Consider the following 20,690-nt stretch of genomic DNA (forward strand, 5'->3'; position numbering starts at 1 on the left):
CCTTCTCCTGAAGCACCAGGGCTGCAGGAGACAAGTGAAGTAACAGGACTGTAACGACTCCTGCCCACAACGCTCCCCGGAGGCTACTGTTCTGGGTGTGGCAGTTGGAAATACTTGGCCATGAAACATACCTCGGGATGGGAACACACAGGAGCCTGGGGCCCAGTGGCAGCTCCAGCCAGACCACACGAGAGCCCACAGCGCAGAGTGCTGGGCATTAACTGTAGTTGTCATACAGCGGGAAGCTGAGGCAGGTAGGTCAGCCCCACTGTGCTCTCCAAGTCCTCCGTTGCCGGCAGCTTGACCCTTAGGCAGGGCCTGCCAGGCCAAAGACAACGAGGTTTTCAGATGTGAAGTCTAGATGTCTTTACATCCACGTGCAGCACACACAACAGGTAAAGCAGTTACAGGGTGTTCAGCCTGGTTTGTACCACCGATTTATTGAAGGAAACATCTGGGCTGTGCCACTCGTTTCTGGGCACACTCCAAGCGTCGTGGCTTTTCCCGGTTAGGTGGGTACTCAGGGAACTGTCCTGCGACCCCTTATGGGAGGCTGACAGGCTGGCCCAGAGGATTGTCCCTCACACTGATAGGGAGGCAAGACTATATCGAGAACCTTTCTCTGACCCCATGGGAACTGTGCAGGTTGCCCACGGGCAGCTGTCCTGTCCAAGAAGCTGGGGGCGGCCGCACTGAGTCCAGAGGCCCAGCAGCATCCAGGAGCCATGACCCAAAGAAGAAGGCTCCTGCGGTGGGACCCAGGAGCGACCAGCACTTCCAGAAGCCTGGCCCTTCAATGAAGAGCAAATGTGGGGGTTCACTGTGCAGGGGGCCATCCTCCAGCCATGAACCCCAGGTGCTCCCCTGGCCTGAAGGAGTAGACACACCTGGGAAGGGAGGGGAGCCACCTTCCCCCCAAACCTGGTCCCAACAAGGCAAGGACTATAGGTGCTCACACAGGCGGAGCTCGGGCAGGGCCTCTGGAAAGACAAGGAGGGCCAGGCCACACTGGGCCACTCCAGGGAGACAGGAGGTCTCCCGGCACAGCAGACACCTGGCATGGAACAGGTCCCAAGGACTCTTGGACTGCCTCTCCCCCCTGTGGTCACTACCCGAGTGCATGCTGTGGCTGGGGGGGTCCACCTGCACCCGCTCTATACATGCTCCATTTCCTGGTCTTGATCAGGCTCCTCCTCCTCATCTTCCTCATCCTCCACCTCATCTTCAGCCCCTGGCTTGTCCAGTGGTGCCTCACCATCCCGGGCCAGCTCCTCCACGTGGGCCAGCATGTCAGCCATCAGCGCCTCCTCCAGTCGCTTTCGGACTTGCTGCACCAGCTCCTCCTGCTTCCTGGGGACACATGGAGCACTGGCAGGATAGGTCCCTGTCTCCAGGAAGACCCGGGTGCGAGGCCAGGAGGATGGGTCATGCAGACATACACAGGCTGGTCATTTTGGGGGCCAAGGGTCCTCCAGCTGTGACCTGTGGCTCATACTCCCTTGTCGAGCAAGCAGCTCTGACTCAGCCTTCTAGCTGGTGCACTCTACCTCTGTGGGGGCTGAGCCCTGGGGTGTGCGGGCTCCAAGTGCTCAGATGGACACCTGACTCCTGCTCCACCGCCCCCTCTCCCTACCACCTGGCAGGCACTCCCCTGATCAGTTTGGTCTGCCTGCTGGCTCTCCCCGCCCCAGAATGGGCGGTCGGTCACCTGTTGCTTGGCTCTTCCGGTCTAGCGCACAAATGTGAGCTCTTTTACTATCACTTTAGTGGGGTTTGCAAAGAGAAAAAGGAACCACTGAGTGTCCAGTCTACCACTGCAGCTTTGCAGGTAGAGAACTCTCAGTGGGGAATGGCTTTCTCTGTCTTTTGGCCTCTGTTACCATGGCAAAGAATGCAGCTATAGCCTGGTCTGCTTGTCCATCTGCCCTGCCCCCCGCCCCGCCCTCTGTGGCTTTTAAGATCCTCCCCTTGGCTCGAGTTCTGCATCTTCACTGTAAGGTGAATCCAGTGTTTGTGGCTGTTGCCAGGTCTGGTGAATGTTGGCCCAGTCCCTGTCCACATGTGGAGGGAGCCCCCCACCTCTCCCACTCTGTCCTGTCTGCACTGCTGGCCCCTCATCTCCTCTCCAGACAGGACTAAACCCACTGCCTCACCTGTGACCTGAGTCCTTCATTTTAGTAGCTGTTACTTAAAATCCTTCTTTTCGGACAGTTGTATTTTTTTTAATACTTTCAATTCCCTCTCCTGCCCTTTTCCTTGGGCAGACTCTGGCATGGGGGATTTGGGAGGAGGGGCGTACATTACCTTAGTTCCATGTCCTCACTTTGCATGGGGCACAGGGGTATCTCTCTCATACCCACGAAGTTTTGAACCCCCAATTCCTGAGACAGGAAGCCCACATACCCACAGCTGCACCACATACATCACTCGGGCCATGCATGCTCTGGTTTCTAGTCCCTTTGTGGGGGGTCCCTACAGGTTCTAACTCTTTTTGACCTCAGCTGTGCACGGACATTTTAAAGTTTAAAGGATGAGTGTTTATCCTTTCAGCACTTGTAGACATTTCCTGCCTAGTGCCGATTCAAACTGCCTTTTTACCAGGCCTTCCCAGAAGGTTCCAGCAAATGGACACCTCCCGCCTGAAGTCCACCTGCACCTGGGCACCACTGAGGCCCAGCACTCAAGCCCTAGGATGTGTCTATCTTCACCTCTCACCTCGTGTGGTACTTCCTGTTCTTGTCAGGTACGTAGTTTCCACCACTCTCTAGAGCCTCCCCTCTGTGCCACAGCCTGTATGCCACCCTTCAGCAGGAACCTCAAAGGCCTCATAGCCCTGGAGGTTTGAAGACACACCAGCCACGAGCCAGAGAGAGGGTGGGGTGTGGAGGGCAGCTACCTGATGTCCTCGTCGGTCACCATGAAGGCCTTGCAGAGGGGCTGGGCCGTGTTGAGCCACACCCCGGGATTCTTCTCCACGGCGGCTGAGAGCTGCCCAGTAATGGGCATGGTGCTAGTGTGCAGGGCGCTGGCGATGGCCGAGAGCAGGGTTTCGTCTGTGCAGCCAGGTCCCACGCCTGCAGGGGCGAGGGAAGGGCAATCACCACCAGGTGCTGGCCTTTGTCCCTTGGTCTCAGATGTTGTACCTAAACCACCCTTATGGGCAGGCCATTGCTCTCACTTCAGAAAAGGAGCGCTACATGCTCAGGGGCAGGCGGTGGTGTTTGTGATGCAGGAGCAAAATCACACCCCAGTCTTTCCAGGAAACCCCCAGGAGAGACGCATCCTGCTGGTCCCCGCTCCACCCCAGCTGTGTTCTGCTCTGTGTAGCCGTCTCCGGGACCAGGAACCAGGTGGTGGTGGCCCCGCTGATCCAAAGCTGAAAGTTGGAGGGGCCCTTCCTCCCTACCGCAGGCCTGGCCCCCCTCCTAAACCCCGCCCATCCCAGACACGGGGTTACCTTGCAGGCCCTTGGGGAGGTCCATGGTCTTCACAAGCTCCTCTGCAATGTCAAAGGCATTGAGGCCACTCAGCTTCTTTTCCCAGAAGAGCTATCACAGGACACAGACAGATGTGAGGCCAATGGGAAAGGCAGCCACCCCCACGTGCAGGTGAACCACAGCAGTCCAGGAAATGGTTGAAGCCCATCTACATGCAGTATGGTGGTCTCAGCCTGACTTCGGACCCCCACCTCAGCTGGGGCTGCTGGCATCCAGCTTGGGAGGTGAGGATGCCATGGGCCAAGGGACATATTCCTGCCCCAGACCCAGCAGGACTGGTCCTCCCAGGGCAGAGAAACTCCAACTCCAGTTTTTGGCAGGATGAAGACCCAGAATGTCAGATGTGCTGTTGATGTTGACAGGTTATTTTTCCCAAAAGATGACCATCCCACACACCTGCTATACAGAGTAGGGTTATTTGTAAATATCAATGAAAACACGGGTAATTCTTGGCTTTTGAAAAGCAGGTTATAAAGTAGTACATGTATGATCTTATTTAAAACAACCTGACAAAATGTAAGCACCTATTCAAGAAAACAGTGTCCCAGCAGCTCCGTGTGGGGCTCTGCTTTCACGTAGCTAGGCTCTGGGGCGGCTGCTCCTGCCTGGGCTGAGGGACCCACAGCCGCAGGCTCTAAAGAGTGGGCTGGGCTTCTTCTCCAAGGAAACACCAAATGATGGATGATGCCTGTGCTGCAGGAGGGCCCAGAGGCACTGGGTACCCTAGAATGGGAGGCCGTGGCGGCTCCCATGGAGGATTTGGCAGCAGCATCCTGGGCTAAAGTCACAGCAGCTGGGATCACGGTCAGGGCTGAAGTCGTGGAGCTTGCTCACAGAGGCAAAGCTGAGAACAAGGAGTGGATCCCTGTCACCAAGCTGAGCTGCCTGGTCAAGGATATGAGGATCAAGTCCCTGGAGAAGATCTATCTTCTCCCTGCCCACTGAGGAATCTAAGATCATTGACTTTTTCCTAGGGGTATCCCTCAAGGACAAAGATTTGAAGATTATGCCCGTGCAAAAGTAGACATGCACTGGCCAGAGGACCTGATTCAAGGCATTTGTCACCACTGGGGACTGAAATGGTCATGTTGTGCTGGGTGTTAAATGCTCAAAGGTAGTAGCCACTACCATCTGTGAAGCCATCATCCTGACCAAGCTCTCTACTGTCCCTGCATAGCAAGGCGACTGGGGGAACCATCCCTTGCAGGTGACTGGCTGCTGTGGCTCTGTGCTGGTGTGCCTCATCCCTGCCCCCAGGGGCACTGGCATCGTCTCAGCCCGTGTGCCCAAGAATCGGCTGATGATGGCTGGTCTTCACTGCTACTGCCTCGGCCAGGGGCTGCACTGCCACCCTGGGCTACTTTGCCAAGGCCACCTTTGGTGCCGTCTCTAAGACCTACAGCTATCTCACTCCCGACCTCCACACAGAGACTGTGTTCACTAAGTCTCCCTATCAGGAGCTCCCGGACCATCTCGTAAAGACCCACACCAGAGCTTCTATGTAGAGGACCCAGGCTCAAGCTGTGGCCACCACATTATTTCATACAAGAAAAATGAAGTGAATGAAGCCCGTTTAAAAAAATAAATACAGTCCTGGCTGGTGGCTCAGTGGATTGAACGCCTGACTGCAAACCATAGGGTCACTGGTTTGATTCCCAGTCAGGGCACATGCCTGGGTTGCAGGCTGGGTCCCCAGTAGGGGGCATGTGAGAGGCAACCACACATTAATGTTTCTCTCCCTCTCTTTCTCCTTCCCTTCTCAATAAATAAATAAATAAATAAGTAAGTAAATAGAATCTTTAAAAATATATACATACACATATACATACATACATACATATAAACAAACAAAAGAATGGACTATGCTTGGAAGGAACTGAGGATTCAGGGCTGGGCCTGACCTGCCCGGGTGCGTGTGTAGGGTGCGTGCTCACCTGTCGGGGCTGCTCCACGGCTTTCTGAGGGTCACTCTTCACCTTGTTGCTGGGGTGGTTGGTGATCTTGGTCACCGGCTGCTTGAAGATGGATGCTGTCTGCCTGACGGGGAGGGCCGTGTTCAGGTCAGGTTTGCCCTGTGGAGACAGGCATGCTGGCACCCAGACCCTCAGGAGCGAGCCTGATTCCCAAGTTCACCAGTCACTAGCACACCCCGTGGCACCCAGGGACCCAAGGGCAATGCCAGGCCCAGGCCCTGCCTATTTGCTGCCCTCAGTGGGGCTCTGGACGCACACCAGCCCCATCCTTGCCTCTTGTGCCTTGTTCTCTGTGAAGCACTGGCCTGGGGGCACCCTGGCCAGCTGTTCTACTGCTGGGCAGGGGTCACAGTTCCTCTGAACATGCGCCCATCAGAGACTGGGGAACACACAGTGTCACTGGGCACCCGTGTGGACATCAGCTGTTGAAGATGATGTGCTGGGAGGGGAAGTGTGAGAGGCACCAGAAGCAGGTGGGGACCGCTCAAGGGACAGAATGACAAACGGTTTCCTATCTTCTTTCTGCTTTTCTGTGGCTTCCAAACTTCCCTCAGCAAATCCTTATGACTTCGACACCAGGGAAAATAAACTCTATTCCAGAATCAGCTCTCTTCCCCACCCCACCCCACCCCATGGGTCTGAAATGGTGACCTCAACTCCACTATGACTGGGTGGAGCAGAGTAGGACAGCTCACCTTGACCTGGTTGGAGGAGTCATAGCGCACCCGCTGCCGGCTCTTGTTCATCTTGCTCATCAGCATCTTGCCCGTCCGGAAGTCAAAGGCTCCCAGGTCCATAGAGCCACCCAGGTACCTCGCCAGCTGCGGCTTGCTGCGGAACTTCTTTCCACTTGGGCTGAGGACAGAGAGGGGTCAGCGGCCGCAGGACGTGCTGAGCTGCCCTGCACCCCCAACACCGGGCCCGCAGAAGACTCCAAAGCTGAGAGCAGGGATGAACACCTGGACCTACAGAGGGATAGGGCCTAGCCCCAGGACCCTGGCTGTCATTTCCAGAACATTCCAGAAATAGAAGTAGGCAGAGTTTTTGAGAAAAGACCGAATGGTAGCAGGTATTTGAAGGACAGGTCCTAACAGCAGTCTCCTTCTGGTGGCTACAGCACTGGGGGCTAGGGTCTCTGAGGGGCAGGGTGGTGAAATCTCATGTTCAGATTGGGGGCCAAGACCCCAAACTGCTCTGAAGCTTTGTGCCCTGCTCAGCCCCTAGAACACACAGGGCTGCAATGCAGTCAGTGCAACCTCACTGGAGACCCAGGGCGCAGGGCCCAGTGCACAGCAATAGTATTGCCACGTAAACTCGTGTAGCCACTTTGGAAACGGTTGGGCAGCTCTCAAAGGATCAAACAGAAATTCCACCCCTGGGTATCTCTCTTGAGAAATGAAAATGTACATCTATGCAAAAACCTTATACCCAAATATTCACAGCAGCAGAATTTGCAATGGGCCTAAGTGGAAACAATCCAGATGTCCATCAGCTAATGAAGAGATAAACAAAACATGACCCAGCCACACAATGGAATATTACTCAGCCATAAAAAGGAGTGACTATTCAAAGACATGTATAGTAAAAGGACAGCAAACTCACAATTATTAACAACCACACCTAAAGCAAAACCAAAAGAAACTAAGTAAACAACTAGAATAGGAACAGAACCACAGAAATGGAGGGCACAAGGGGGGGCTAGCAGTAGGGGTGGGAGGAGGAGAGAGGGGGAAAAGGTATAGAGAATAAGTAGCATAGAATGTAGGTTGAAAATAGATAGGAGGAGGGCAAGAATAGTACAGGAAATGTAGAAGCTAGAGAACTCCTAAGTATGACATATAGACATGGACTAAAGGGGGGGAAGGTGGGTGGGAGAAGGGGCACAGGGTGGAGGGGAGTGAAGGGGGAAATGGGACAACTGTAATAGCATAATCAATAAAATATATTAAAAAAAAAAAAAAGGAGTGACTATTCCTTCTGACACTCAATACAACGTGGATGGACCTGGAACACATGATGGTCCTGAGAGAAGCCAGACACAAAAGGCCACACTGTATGTGAGGTCACTTGTGTGAAATGTCCAAAAGGCAAATCTATAAGTAGAAGAAGTAGATGTGTGGGTGCCAGGCCTGGGGAGAAGGTCAGAGGGCTAACTGCTGATGGGCATGGGGAAACCTAGGGGACAAGCCCTTAATCTGAATAAGTGCATGCCTGCCCTCTCTGATCTTGCTACAGATGTCTTGGCACATAACAGACAAGACACAGTGGAGGACAGGATGGGACCTATTATAGCCAGAAAGAAACCCACTTTTATAGTGTCACACTCAGCTCAGTCAGCCCTGTTGGCACCTCTTATTAGGAAAGGTCATTGCAGGAACCTGTGCTATCTCCCTTGGCCTGGCCATATCCCTTAGGACAGGGTGCCTAAGCTCAGGGTGCCTAGTCCCTGGTCTACGTTAGGTTCTGAGGCTGCTAAGGACTATTCTGGAAGACCTACTTTTCTATTATGCTCTGTATTGGCTGATGTGAACATTCAGAGCAGCAGAAAGGCAAAGAGGGAAGGGATCCCCATGAAACACTCACCAATATTTCTTTGCCTCGTCACCCCTACCCGTTGCTGTTCTGCCTTTAAAAATGAATGAGAAAGGTCCTGGACAGGTGGCTCAGTTGGTTGGAGCAACACCCTGTGCACGAAAAGGTTGCAGGTTCAATTCCCAGTCAGGGCACATAGAGAAGGCAACCAATCAATGTCTCTCTCTCCCCGCTTCCTCCTTCTAAAATCAACAGAAACATATTCTCAGGTGAGAATTAAAAAACAAAAACAAAAACAAAAACAAACAAACAAAAAAAACAGTCCTGGCTGGTGTGGCTCACTGGATTGAGTGCTGTCCTGAGAACTGAAAAGTTGTCGGTCTGACTCCCAGTCAGGGCTCATACCTGGGTTGCAGGTCTGGTTCCTGGTTGGGGACATGTGAGAAGCAACCAAGTGACATTTCTCACACTGATGTTCTCCTCCCCTTCTCCACTCTCTAAAAAATAAATAAAACCTTAAAAAAGAAAAAGAAAAAAAATGGCCCTGGCTGGTGTGGCTCAGTGGATTGAGTGCCAGCCTGTGAAATCAAAATCACAGGTTTGATTCCCAGTCTAGGGAACATGCCTGGGTTGCAGGCCAGGTCCCCAGTAGAGGGCACAAAAGAGGCAACCACACATTGATGGTTCTCTCTCTTTCTCCCTCCCTTCCCCTCTCTAAATATAAATAAATAAAATCTTTAAAAAATGAATGAGAATGGAGGAATAGACATAACTCAGGCTAGCAATTGCTTAGGTCTAGGAGATGGGGGCATAAGGCAGTGATAGTTAAAGGTCTGGGGCTCTTTTTGGGGTGATAAAAATGTCCTAAAGTTAGCTGTGGTGATAGCTGTGTCTGTAATTATGCCAAAAACCACTCAATTGCACATTCTAGAGGGGTGACTTGTACGGTACGTGTACCCTATCTCAATAAAGCTGTTAAAAAAAAAAAGTGCCAGGAGCTAAGGGAAGGAATAGAAAGCAACACTAATGGGCACAGGGCTTCATTTGGGGGTGATCAGAATTTCCAGAACTACAGTGGTGATAGCTGCACAATGCTGTGAAACATCCTAAAAACTTCCAAATTATAAGCTTTTAAAGGGTGAACTGTATGGAATGTGAAATTGTATGTCAATTTTCAAAACAGGCTTTGCAGATCTGTACTGACACAGAAGACATCCCTGACATTTAGTGAATGAGAAAGCAAACCAGGACCACAGCCCTTCTCTGGAGGCCGTGGCTGAGAAGGAACATGGCTGGTTGTGGAGCCTGGGGGCCCAAAGGGGTGCAAGATGATGGACACTTCCCTCAGCCCAGGTCCTTCCTATACCTCCACTACTCATCTGTAGACAAGGCTGCTATTCCGTTCTTCCTGAGTCTATTTCTACTTTTTAAATGAGGTTTTTTGCAAAAATCTCCTCTATGCTACACACCCCAAAGAATTATCTATCTGTTCAGTCAGGGTACTAACTTCCCCCAAGTCCTCAATTTCCTGCCTGCACAGAAAATGTCAATTAGTCAGGCTGTTTTCACAAAGAAAACATGCAGTTGCCACCAGATGCCCTACCCCCAGCCCTCAGTCTCAGTCCACTCTGGGAGTGAGCTTGGGCAAATCATCAGGATAGAGGGATGGGTGGGTGAGCCCCAAGGGGAAGGTCTGTAGGATCATTTCACCTCTCCTGCAATACAATTCTTCTAAGAACACACTTGCTCCCTTCCAGTTTCTGAACGAGGAAACCAAGAAGTCGAGGCCTGCATGTCCCCAGGGGCAGGGCTAGAACCCAAGGCCAGGTCTGTCTGTCTTAGTTCCCCACTGCATTAAGAGAATAAGGAAAATCTATGCTTCTGCCCAGTCACCTATTTAGCATGGGTTTCCGCAAAGTGGGGAGACCAGGAGCCCACATTCCAGGAAAACACCACAGCTCCATATCACATCCCCCTAAACCTCCCACCACTAGGAGAAAGGGAGACACCTGGTGGGTATCTGGCCAGAGATCTGGGAACGGAGCTGGACTTGAGACCCCCCTCCTCACCCATCTCAGGCCTTCACCTCTTCAGTGTAGCCATGGGAAACCTGAAGTCCCATCTGTCCAGGTCCGGTTTGCAGCTTTTCCTCACCTCCAGACCCCCATGCTCATGGCTGGAGCCTCAGAGTGGGGCCCCACTCAGCTGAGGCCCTGACAGGCTCCAGAGCAAGGAAGCCTGGGAGTGCTCCAGCCTCACTGGCCTTGGTTCAGATCCCAACTGCAGACTGCTTTCTGCTCCCTGGGGACTCTACTCAGGCCCCTGCAGTTCCCACTACTTGCGTACTGCTCTTCCTGGCTCCTGTTAGGGCTCAGCTCAGCTCAGCGTGACCTCCTCAGAGACGCCCTCCATGAACTGCCCCAGCCTGCCAATACACCCCTACAACCAACCATCACAGATCCCTACACTGACAAGCATATGCTGCCATCATCTGAAACCCAGGAGTAACAGGGTGAAGGCTGGTGCCTCAGCTGTAAAACCCGGGCGGGGTGGGGGGCCGCTGGGGTCTTGCTCCCAGCTGAATGGCCAGGACCCAGCAGTGTCAGACGTTCAGCAGATGCTGCAGGGATGTCTGTTAAACTAACAAAAGACTAGAAGCAGAGAGTCCTGCCTTGGCTCTTGAATCTAAAAGAAAGTACACAAGCATGCTTGGAATTAAACGAGGCACTCGGTTTCTAACCTGAGGCCGCCCTACTGACCTAGGAGAGAACTAAAAGGATTTAGGTTTTCTAAAAAGCCTGTGAGTAATGTCCCAGTAGGTGGTAGCAAACGAGAATGCACGTGTCCCTGAGAAACTAGGTTTGCAGTGCCCCTATGTCAATGAGTAGGTTAGAGTCCAGCCAATTCCCATACACATTTCGAAACCTAGTTTGGCTCCCCATCGGTGCCCTGCACTTTTTGGAAACCAGAAAACAGAACCCAAGCTTGTCCTGGACTAGTCACTATCCCTTTCCTGCTTACTTCCCCTCCTTCCAAAACTGGGCTAGCAAAGGCCCATGTTTTGTCCGAGTTCTGGGAGGACAGTGTTGGTTCTGCTGTTTCGTGGCCTCACCCAGCCTGCTTCTGAGCCCACGATCCGGTTGCATACCCTCCAGCAACCGCTGGCATTCAACACGAGGCAGGTGTCCTGCCAGCTCTTTCACTAGGGACCTGAGGCAAAGGGCAGGGAACCGTCAAAGCTGGCTCAGGAACAAAAGCATCTTCTATCAGGGGAAAAAAAGAGAGAGAAGAAAGCAAATAGCAGGTGGCCCACTGTCTGGGGTCGGGCTGCGAGCCTCCCACTAATTCTTTGTTCCACAGAGGGGTTTCGGGCCAATTCGGCCACTTCTCCCGAGGCAAGGGCAGCCCTTCCTTCCAATTTGAAGGGTTAACTCTGAAAGACTCAGACTACCTAACGAAAACAGAGAGGCGAGGCTCTTTGTGTGCAGGGTTCATAAAGTCTCACATCCTGCGCCTCTACCGGAGAAGACACACCAACCGGGGGCGGCACTCTCAAAATACGCCCAAAGATGGAATAAGGGCGGCCCTTCAAAAACACGCTGCCCTAGGGCCAGGTCACCCTAGGGAAGGGTCCAAAAGCCCGCATTCCTAGGTACGCCCTCCCGGCCCACCAGAGAAAACCTAGTCCAGCCCCCACCCCTGCCTCCCAGCGGCGTCTGGCCTGCGTCGGGCGCCCCTCCGCCCGCCAGCAGGTTTGCCACAGCCGCCGATGGCCGCTGCTCGACCACCCGAGGCAGAGCCATACGCCATGCGTCCCTGATAGGAGCACACGCGCACTGGGCCGATGGTGGAGTGGGGTGGGCCGCCGCCGCGCTCACGCACGCGCACTGGGCCAGGTTCCTGCCGCGCGCCAGTACGCACGCACGCACGCCGTACGCGCGGGGCCCAGGCCGCGGCCCAGATCGGGGTGCCCAGGCTGCCGCAGAGACCGCTGGGAGGCGCTCGTTGGGGCCCTTGCCCGGCCGGCACGTTCATTCACCTATAGTAAAAGACATCCCTGTGGCCGGCCGACAGCCCCGACCTTCTGGGCACTTCTTCCCTCTCCCAGCCCTGCGGGAGCGCCGGACACTCCCACCTCTTCCGCTCCATCGCGCCCGGCTCCTCGGCCCGCCGCTGCCGTCGCCGCCCGGACCCCCGGTCTCCGCCGCCGCCTCAGCTGTCTCCTCCTCCGCCGCCGCCACTTACCGTGGCTGTTCCGGCCCGCAGGCCCCCACCCTCCACCCCAAGACGGGCGCGCGCCGGCTTTGCCGCCCTCTCAGCCCCCTCCCCGCGCTCGCCAGCCCCCGCTCGGGGGGCCCGCTCCGCCCACCCGCCCGCGCGCGGGGCCGCGTACTGCGCAGGCGCCACGCAGGTCCCGCCCCGCAGTGACACCGCCAATCAGCACGCGGACAGGGAGCCTAGCCAGCTGTGGCATGAGGCTATCGCGCTCCGCGCTGGCGTGCTTTAGCTGTGTCGCCCCCTGTCTCGTGGGGGGTCTTCCTCCTGAGCCTGTCACCATGTCCACGCTTGGATTCCGAGATGCTCGTCCAGTGCCGGACCCGTGTTCCACTTACCCCCAGTCTCACAACATTCATATTCTAATCCGGCGTCCACATCCGGTACCACTGCCAGTGACCACCCGCCTACATATCCCAGGTCCCATCTAATGCTTTTCTGACTCCTCTGAATCCGGGGATACGCCTCATTTTTCCCTTGTCCAGCTTAGTCTAACCACCATCTTTCGCCTGGGAGTCCAGGACCTTCCTAAGAAACCTCTCGCCCTCCTGTTGTCCCTCCCCATATGACCCCTTTCTCTTCCCAGCCAGAGGGTCCAGGTAGCGCTGCCCCCTGGTTTCATTGCTCCCCTAGGGCAGAGCCTGGCCGGTCCAGGGCAGGTACTTAAGACTGCTGCATGAGTGGACAGTTGTGGCCGGTACCGTAAGCAGGCTGGACCTCCTGGCCGCCCGACCTAATGTTTGTTTTCTGGGTGAGTTAAGAGAATGCCGGTGGTAAGGCCCTAGGTTCCACCCTGGGAGACAGAGGGGTGGTCTGCACACCTGGTTCTCCCCTGCAGGTGTCTTCAGCCCCAGACCCCGTGATTTCATGCTCTGGTTGGAGGCAGGTCCTGGGCGAGGAAACCCAAGCCCACAGTAGGCAGGTGTCTTCAGGTGAGTGCAATTTTTCAAGATTTCTTATGTCCCTTCCCCTCTTGGGTTCCCCAAGGGGCAGCTGCACAGACAGCAGCTGCCTCAGGTGAGCAGGGCAAAGTGGCCAAGCAGGCGCCCTGAATGGGTGGTCACCGGATTACAGAGCTGGTTTGAAGCCTTATGTTCCTATCTGCAAACCCAGGGCTCCAGGATTCTGGCTTTCATTGAGTCTTAACTGGCTAGGTATATTTTCCAGCAGGTATGACTTTTTTCTTTCTTTTTTTTTAAGCTTTATTTTATTCTCATTCAAGAGAGGGAGAGAGAAGTATTGATTGGTTGCCTTCACAGGCACTTCGACTGAGGATCGAACCCACAATCTAGGCATGTGCGCTGACCAGGAATCGAACTGGTGATGACATTTTGGTTACAGGATGACACTCCAACCAACTGAGCCCACCAGCCGGGGCATGACTTTATTCCTTAATTGAAGAAATATAATTACAGAGACAAACACATTAATTGTAATCAGTGAAACCATGTGAACATGTTTAAATGAAAAAGTATCAAACACCCACCCTCACCCCACCCTGTGTCAGGGGTCCCCAGGACTACCTCCCCTGCAATCCTTTGAGTTTTTTGAGTATACACAGAAATGGAATTCCAGAAATGAAATTGCCGAGTCAGACAGTGATCCTATATTTAATGCTTTGAGGAAACACCATCCTGTTTTCCACAGCAGCTGCCTCATTTCACCTTCCCACCAGCAGTGTGCCAGTGCATGAGGGCTCTCCCCACATCCCTGCCAGCACTTGTTTTCTGGTTTTGTTTTTACTAATAGTAACCATCCTGATGCGTGTGTGGCATTGGGTCACAGGATTTTGACCTCAAGAACCACTGTCAAATATACACCATATGTGCCCCCACTTTCTCCTCAGTTGCTTCTCAGGGAATCTGGCCCAAGCTGGCCCCCTGGGATCTTACCTCTAGTAGCTGGTCCAGAGGCTGTGTGCTGGCACAGTGGTCTGACTGGGAGTGGGGATGGGGCTGCCTACTTCCCTCCCCTTTGCTGGGCCTTCCTTTGCTCCTTTGAAATAAACCCCTTTTCTCAGGTTCCTTGGCTTAGTTACCAAGTGGACACCCTTTCCTGCCCATCTCTGTGAGGGAAAAAAATAGAAATTAAACTGGAAGGTGCCAAATGAGGAACCTTCAAAAAGACTTTCTGTGGCAGGGTCTCCCCCTCAGCACCACTTATGTCGGGGCCCAGTCTTTCTCTTTGTGGGGTGGGGAGGTGTCGTGGGCACCATAGGGTATTGAGCAGTATCCCTTACCCCCACCTACTTCATGCCAGGATCACCCCCTACTTGTGACAATTACAGATGTCCTTAGACACTGCAACAGTCCTTGCAATCTAATTCAAGGCTAGGTAGGCACTCTCCTGGGGCCCAGATTTGGCAGAGGGCGGGGGGTGTCATAACCTTGGTCATCAAAATGAATGGTATTAAAGCAATATTTTAAGAATTTAAGATGCAAAAAAATCATTGTGAACAAAATGTTGAAGTTTTTATGCTGTAGCAAAAATATCAGGTTTAGCATGCACAAAGCCAAGAAAATCAACAATGCCAGATACTGAACTTATCTCACTGTCCTTTGGACACCCAGCAAGAGTCAACTGCTGAGTGCAGGTGCCAGGCAGTGCAAGTGTTGGAGTTTGATGTGAGCACAGGGTTGGCTGAACAGTGCCATGTCAAGCCATTTTGGAGACTGAAACAGAATGACACATGCCCCATTTATATGTGTTTTTATGTAATTTTTCTTAATGGTTAACTTTTTCCCAGAACATTAAAGTGGTTGAAAAAAATATTGAGATATTGAAAATGAATTGTATTAAAACTTACAGTAGCTCGAGATTAAATATTCTATTTGTACCCAAACCTGTATTAGGATTTCACTTTTATGACTTTCAAAGAAGCAAACTCAGATTGTATATATATAATATATATATATGAATGTCTGTCTCCATCTCCAGATCTTCTTATTTTTTAAAGATTTTATTTGCCCCAGCTGATGTGGCTCAGTGGATTGAATGCTGGCCTGCAAATCAAGGGGTCGCAGGTTTGATTCCCAGTCTAGGCAGGGCATGTGCCTGGGTTGCAGCTGGGTCCCCAGTAGGGGGTGCATGAGAGGCAACCACACATTGATGTTTCCTTCCCTCCCTTCCTTCCTCTATAAAAATAAATAAAATCTTTTAAAAAAGAAAAAATAATTAGTTGTCCAAGGTGTGAGTGTATTTCTGGACTCTCAATTCTGTAACACTGGTCTGTATCTTTTGTTTTCCTAACAGTACTGTCCAATACTGTCCTGTTCAATGGTTTTGACTTTGCAGTATAGTTTGGAGAGTGTAATATCCTTGGTTATTGGTGGTACCTGATGGATTGTTTCTCTGTGCATTTGAGGCACTAAACTCTTGTTTAATTTTATATATTTATTTTTTATTAGAGAGAGGGCAAGAAGGGAGGAAGAGGGAAACATCAGTCACTTGCCTTTTGCACTTACCCTGACCAAGGACTAAACTCAGGCAGGCACCCTGACCAGGAATCGAACTGGTTACCATTTGCTTTGCAGGATGACGTCCAGTCAACTGAGCCACACGGGTCAGGGTATCTTGTTTGGGTACTGTTTTGCTCTTAGCAATTCAGCAAGTTGATAAGCAGAGGTCTCTTCTTTTCCAGTATGAGGTGCTATAGCTCGTTTGTTTTCTCTCACCTCTGCTGTCTCTACAATGTCCTGTCTCTACTGGGATCTGCTGCCTGGGTGGGCAATGGGGGCGGGTCCCAGTCTTCTATTTTGCCTCCTTGCTAGTTGTGGCCACAGCTTGCAGCACTGCTCTGCCACTCTCTGCCTGTCACAGAGTTTAGCTGCACTAGGCACTGGCTACTTGGGCCAGAATGTGGCTTCTGCCCCTCTTGTCCCCTGGCTGCTGCGTGAGGGATGCAGCTTGGCTCCTCCACTGCTACCTTGTAGGCAGGGCTGTGGCAGGTACTGGTCTGCACTTGAGGACCTGTTTTTCTCCTTCCTTGTCCCACCTCCCCTGCTCATTCTGATGCACCACCTTAGGATGTCCCCATACGCAATCTCTCAGGCCTATCTGTGTGCAAAACAGGGTCCTTTGTAGAGTTAAAGTTATCTGACTTTAAAGAGAGGGAAAAAAGGGTGTTCTCTCTCTGCCATGATGTTGATGTCACTCCTCAGATGTTTTTGTTACAACCATTAACCACTGCAAAAATACATAAAAACACAGGAATCAGGGCACACTTCCTTTTGCTTCAGGATGCAGTATGGTTCAGCACAGCCCTGTCTAGCCTGCACGTATTACATACTGTTAACAAAAATTTAACATTAAGTACTCATTTATCTCACTGTTCACCATGTGTTGAACAGACATATTCATATGTCTAAAAGAACATCACAAATATTATTATAATGGCAAGCAAGAAGAAATGTACATCCCTCATTGGTTAATAAATGTTGGTACCAGGCAGCTGTTAAAAACTGAGGATTCTGTTTTCTGAAGTGGCGTGGACTCTCGGAAATAAGCCTTAGGTGAACAAAGTATATGCAGAAAGATGTGTAGCAAATGCCACCACTTGTTTAAAATATGCAGCTGTTGTTCTGGCTGGTGTGACTCAGTTGACTGAGTGACTTGCGTCCCCTACTGGGGACGCAAGAGGCAACCACACATTGACGTTTCTCTCCCTCTCTCTAAAAATAAATAAGATCTTAAAAAAATATGTATATGGCAGTTATGAATTCAATGTGTCCCCCAATGAAATTCACGTTGAAATTCTGAGCCCCAGTGTGTGGCTGTATCTGGAGATGGAGCCCCTAAGGATGTAATGAGCTTAAATGAGATCAGAAGGGTGGGGCCCTGGTCTCCCAGGATTAGTATTGTTCTAAGAGACCAGAGAGCCCACTTGCACTCTCTTCCTCACTCTGCTGAGGCATCAAGGAGAGGCTTTGTGAAAGAAGACACAGTGAGAAGGCAGCTGTCTGCAAGCCAGGAATTGGGTCCTTACAGAAACCAACCCTGCCAAAACCTTGATCTCAGACTTCCAGCCTCCACAACTGTGAGAAACTTGAAACTACCTTAGACACCTAAATTCTGTTGTTTGAGCCATCCAGTCTGTGGCGTTTTGTTATGGTAGCCCGCGCAGACTAACATAACAGCTATTTTCACAAATGTGCTCTATCTGCATTCAGAGTTTCTAGAATTTTCAAGAACTTGGCAAGAGTTGGAAAGAAATGGGTAGGGGCACCAGGAAGGGAATAGACTGTGCCATATCCTTATGTACTTGTTTTTGTATGCTTCATGTGATGGTCTAACGTGTCTCTAAGTTCTGATATTCCTCCTTTCAAAACACAGAGCCTAATTCTCCTTCCCTGGAGTGTGGGCTGGACTAAGAGACGTGATCCTAACAAATGGAATGTGCACTGAGAATCAAAGAGAGGGATGAGTGAGACTTCTGAAGGTAGATCATAAAAGACATGTGGCTTCTGCCTGTTCTCTCTGGAGTCACTTGCTGGGGGGTGGGGCAGGCCAGCAGCCACACTGTGAGGACGCTCAGATGGCACTGTGGACAGGCCACGTGGAGAGAAGCTGAGGCCTCACGTGAACAGCCGTATGAGGAAGCCATCCTGGAAATGGCTCCTCTCCTTCAGATGAGGCAGCTCCAGCCAGCAGCTTGACTGCAAGGACCCCAAGCAAGGACCATCCACCTGTTACTCCAAAATGCTTGCCTACAGAAACTGAAAATGATGAATGTTTGTCATGGGGTAATTTTGTAAGGTAGCAATAGATAAACACACTTTTCAGATATTATCCATTAAACACCTTAAAATAACCAATCTCTGCCACGCATTGGGAAATTCCTAGATTTGCAAAATTTTGGAGCTGAAAAGACCCCTGGGTCATCCAAGCCACCAAGTTACCAAGGTTATCAAGCCTCTAGCATCACCACATCCAGGCAGGGCAGGTTTCAGAGCAAGGTTTAATGTAGTCACACATCAAAGTTATTTTCAAAAACACAGAAAGTCCCAAGTAGTGCTGTGAATCTCCTTGTGATCCATGCAGAGGGCTGGGGCTGTTCCAGACGTAGCAGGTGCTGAGAGGCACCTCCAGTCACCTGAAGGGGGAACATGGCAGGGTGAGCAGAAGGCTCCAGGCTCCCTCCTATTCTTGTGGGAGAAGAGGCACTGAGCGGTGAGAAGGGCACGGATGCTGCAGCGAGGTTCCAAAACCAGATGTAGCTGTGCCACATAAGCGCTGCACGGCCAGGGTCTCATCTGTGATGTGGGGTGCAGCCATGCCCACTCTGAACTGTCATGTGGGCAGTGAGTTAATAACACAGACAACGTGGGCAGTCTATTGTGGTCATGCTAGGGACTAATGGATAAGTTGGAGGGCTCATTCCTGCTCAGAGCAGCCCATCCAGGAAAGACAGTGGCTGTGGGCGAACCTTCACTGTCCCCATCTGTAAACTGGGCTTTCCTCTGTTCTGCCCAGGGCTGGGCAAGCAGGGTGCATGGTCAGTCTCCAGGAGCAGTGCCCACTCCACCGTCCCACAAACTGAGGCTGCCAGCTGGCAGCTCTGTGCCGATGGGCAGGGAGGTACCTGGAGAGCCTACCCCAGAGTTCTGGCCGCAGAGAGATTCTGCAGGGTGAATAGTCCAGGTGAGCCTTCCAGCCCTGCAGCCCCAGTCCTGGAAGTGTGGGAACCCACCTTGTGGAAGCATATCACCTGCCAACAATCACTAAACTTACCAGTGAGGAGGGTCGGTTTAACTAGGCATCCTTCTTAAACTTGCCATTGATGTAGGGCACCCAGTCCAGAATCAGCCGCCAGTCGGTGGCCCACACTAGCCCCACGGTGCCCACGGCGCCCCACATGCCCGCTGTGGGAATCCTGTGAGAGGACAGCAGGGGTCAGGCCCTGCTGGGGCTCATCCACCTGGTAGCACATGCTGGTCCCTCCCTCCATCCCTAGCTACGGTACTATCAGGCACCCACCATGTACTGGCCCCTTGGCCAACATGTGGGCACACCCTGCTGATGATCCTGCAGGTAGGCACAGGCAGAAGACCCTAAAGTGATGCTACTCCTATCTGCTTTCATATTGTGGCCTGCCTAAGGTTTCATCGGAGGGATTTGCTACTAATACGAAAACAAACAACCCAAGCTTGTAACTGCCACAGCCAACAGCTAATGCGTGCGTGCAGGCACCACATATACAGTTTACAGTGACTGGCTGACCCCTGCAACTGCCTAGAACTGAAGGAGGCATGAGTGTCAGGGTCTCTGTTTTCCAGATGAGACCTGGGAGGGAGACTGATTCACTCCCCTGAGGACACACAGTCTTATACTATAGATCTCATTTGTTTACTTTCTGTTGTCCGCTGACTAGAACATCAGTCACCAAGGTTCCATCTGTCACTGTGTCTCCGGCACTCAACAGTGCTAGGTGCCGGCACACAGCGAGTGCTCGGTAAGTGCTTGTTAATTGAAAGCCTGGTTGAGGTTGTCGCTGCTCTGACCAAGCCCAGATGAGAATGGACTAACTGAGCCTGCGGAAGTCCGAGCCAACAGGCAGAGGGACTGAATGGGCGCCGGTGGAACCAGGGACAACCTTCACCGTGCAACCCTGGCCACTCTAGCTGTCAGTCACCACTATCAGTGTCCACCTGAAAGTCCCTGCCAGAGCCATTACCCAGAGGCAGCTCGCACTCCTCCCTCCCGCCTGGGTTCGCGGACACGACTACCAAATGCATTCCCCTCTTTCTTAGCACCTCACGCGGTCACCCCAATTCCGTCAGCCTCCCACATGGGGACAGTAAAAGGTGCAGCCGTAGGCTTCACGATTCCTGTTCAAGACCATTTAAAAAGTTAAAAGCAAAGCCGGGAACATACAGGGTCAGTTTTCAGGCCCGAATGGTTGAGCCAAGGGTGCTGGGCAGGGACAGGGTGGGTGCCTCCCGGGCGGGCACCGTCGCGGCCCCCAGTTAGAAATGGGTAAACTGAGGCTCAGAGAGGTTCGGCCATGGAACCAGGAGCCTGAGTGTATGTTTGCCGAGCCAGGCCGCTCCGCCTCTCTGTGCCTCAGTTTCTCCATCTGTGGCCCGGCACTATTTGTGGTCTGGGGGCGGCGGTGCGCGCACTGATATGGGCTGCACAACGGCGGCGCGGATCCGGGAGGGCTGGCGCGGGGTGCGGAGGGCAGAGGCCGCCACCTCACCAGTTCTTGGCCAGTTGAAGGTAGCGTGGGCCCAGAAACTTGCTCAGCATCGCGACGCAGTCCGCAGCTCAGGGTGACCCCTGTTCCGCCCGCATGGGACGTACTACTACGTAGGCGCGCAAAGAGGCCCCGCCCCAGGCCCACAGACAACGGGAAATCTGGACCCGGCCACTGCGCGCGCAGACCCGGAACACAGTAACAGTCATTTCCGGGGCG

General features: G+C 52.5%; 2 protein-coding genes, 2 long non-coding RNA genes and 1 other non-coding gene across 7 annotated transcripts; 2 read left to right on the forward strand and 3 right to left on the reverse strand.

The window, feature by feature from the left end:
- Positions 1-412: 412 nt before the first annotated feature.
- On the reverse strand, positions 413-12,293 carry MBD3 (methyl-CpG binding domain protein 3). Of its 3 annotated transcripts, XM_036032144.1 has the most exons (7): positions 10,089-10,120; positions 6,897-6,932; positions 6,166-6,325; positions 5,432-5,569; positions 3,458-3,548; positions 2,897-3,074; positions 413-1,350 (listed from the first exon to the last, which is right to left on the reverse strand). In XM_036032144.1, exons 1-7 carry the CDS (start codon positions 10,103-10,105, stop codon positions 1,155-1,157), a joined length of 816 nt encoding a protein of 271 aa, XP_035888037.1. In that variant the 5' UTR covers positions 10,106-10,120; the 3' UTR covers positions 413-1,154. The 3 variants fall into 3 exon arrangements, with proteins under 3 accessions (XP_035888037.1, XP_028376277.1, XP_028376276.1); XM_028520476.2 differs by lacking the exons at positions 6,897-6,932; positions 10,089-10,120 and adding an exon at positions 12,138-12,293 and having other exon boundaries at positions 415-1,350; XM_028520475.2 differs by lacking the exons at positions 6,897-6,932; positions 10,089-10,120 and adding an exon at positions 12,042-12,288 and having other exon boundaries at positions 415-1,350.
- A 99-nt stretch (positions 12,294-12,392) lies between these two features.
- Positions 12,393-17,425, forward strand: LOC118501980. The gene is made up of 2 exons (XR_004904645.1): positions 12,393-13,209; positions 17,187-17,425. It is a non-coding gene; the product is annotated as an uncharacterized LOC118501980 (long non-coding RNA).
- LOC118501983 lies at positions 13,216-15,032 on the forward strand. The gene is made up of 2 exons (XR_004904648.1): positions 13,216-13,431; positions 13,619-15,032. It is a non-coding gene; the product is annotated as an uncharacterized LOC118501983 (long non-coding RNA).
- LOC114504400 lies at positions 14,753-14,885 on the reverse strand. The gene has a single exon (XR_003685174.1). It is a non-coding gene; the product is annotated as a small nucleolar RNA SNORA8 (small nucleolar RNA).
- A 790-nt stretch (positions 17,426-18,215) lies between the features above and the next one.
- LOC114503093 (cytochrome b-c1 complex subunit 10) lies at positions 18,216-20,632 on the reverse strand. Its single transcript, XM_028520481.2, has 3 exons — positions 20,475-20,632; positions 19,007-19,148; positions 18,216-18,368 (listed from the first exon to the last, which is right to left on the reverse strand). Exons 1-2 carry the CDS (start codon positions 20,522-20,524, stop codon positions 19,028-19,030), a joined length of 171 nt encoding a protein of 56 aa, XP_028376282.1. The 5' UTR covers positions 20,525-20,632; the 3' UTR covers positions 18,216-18,368; positions 19,007-19,027.
- Positions 20,633-20,690: the final 58 nt, after the last annotated feature.

The sequence above is a fragment of the Phyllostomus discolor genome, chromosome 8 (genome assembly GCF_004126475.2).
Source record: "Phyllostomus discolor isolate MPI-MPIP mPhyDis1 chromosome 8, mPhyDis1.pri.v3, whole genome shotgun sequence".
NCBI classification, from domain to species: Eukaryota; Metazoa; Chordata; class Mammalia; order Chiroptera; family Phyllostomidae; genus Phyllostomus; species Phyllostomus discolor.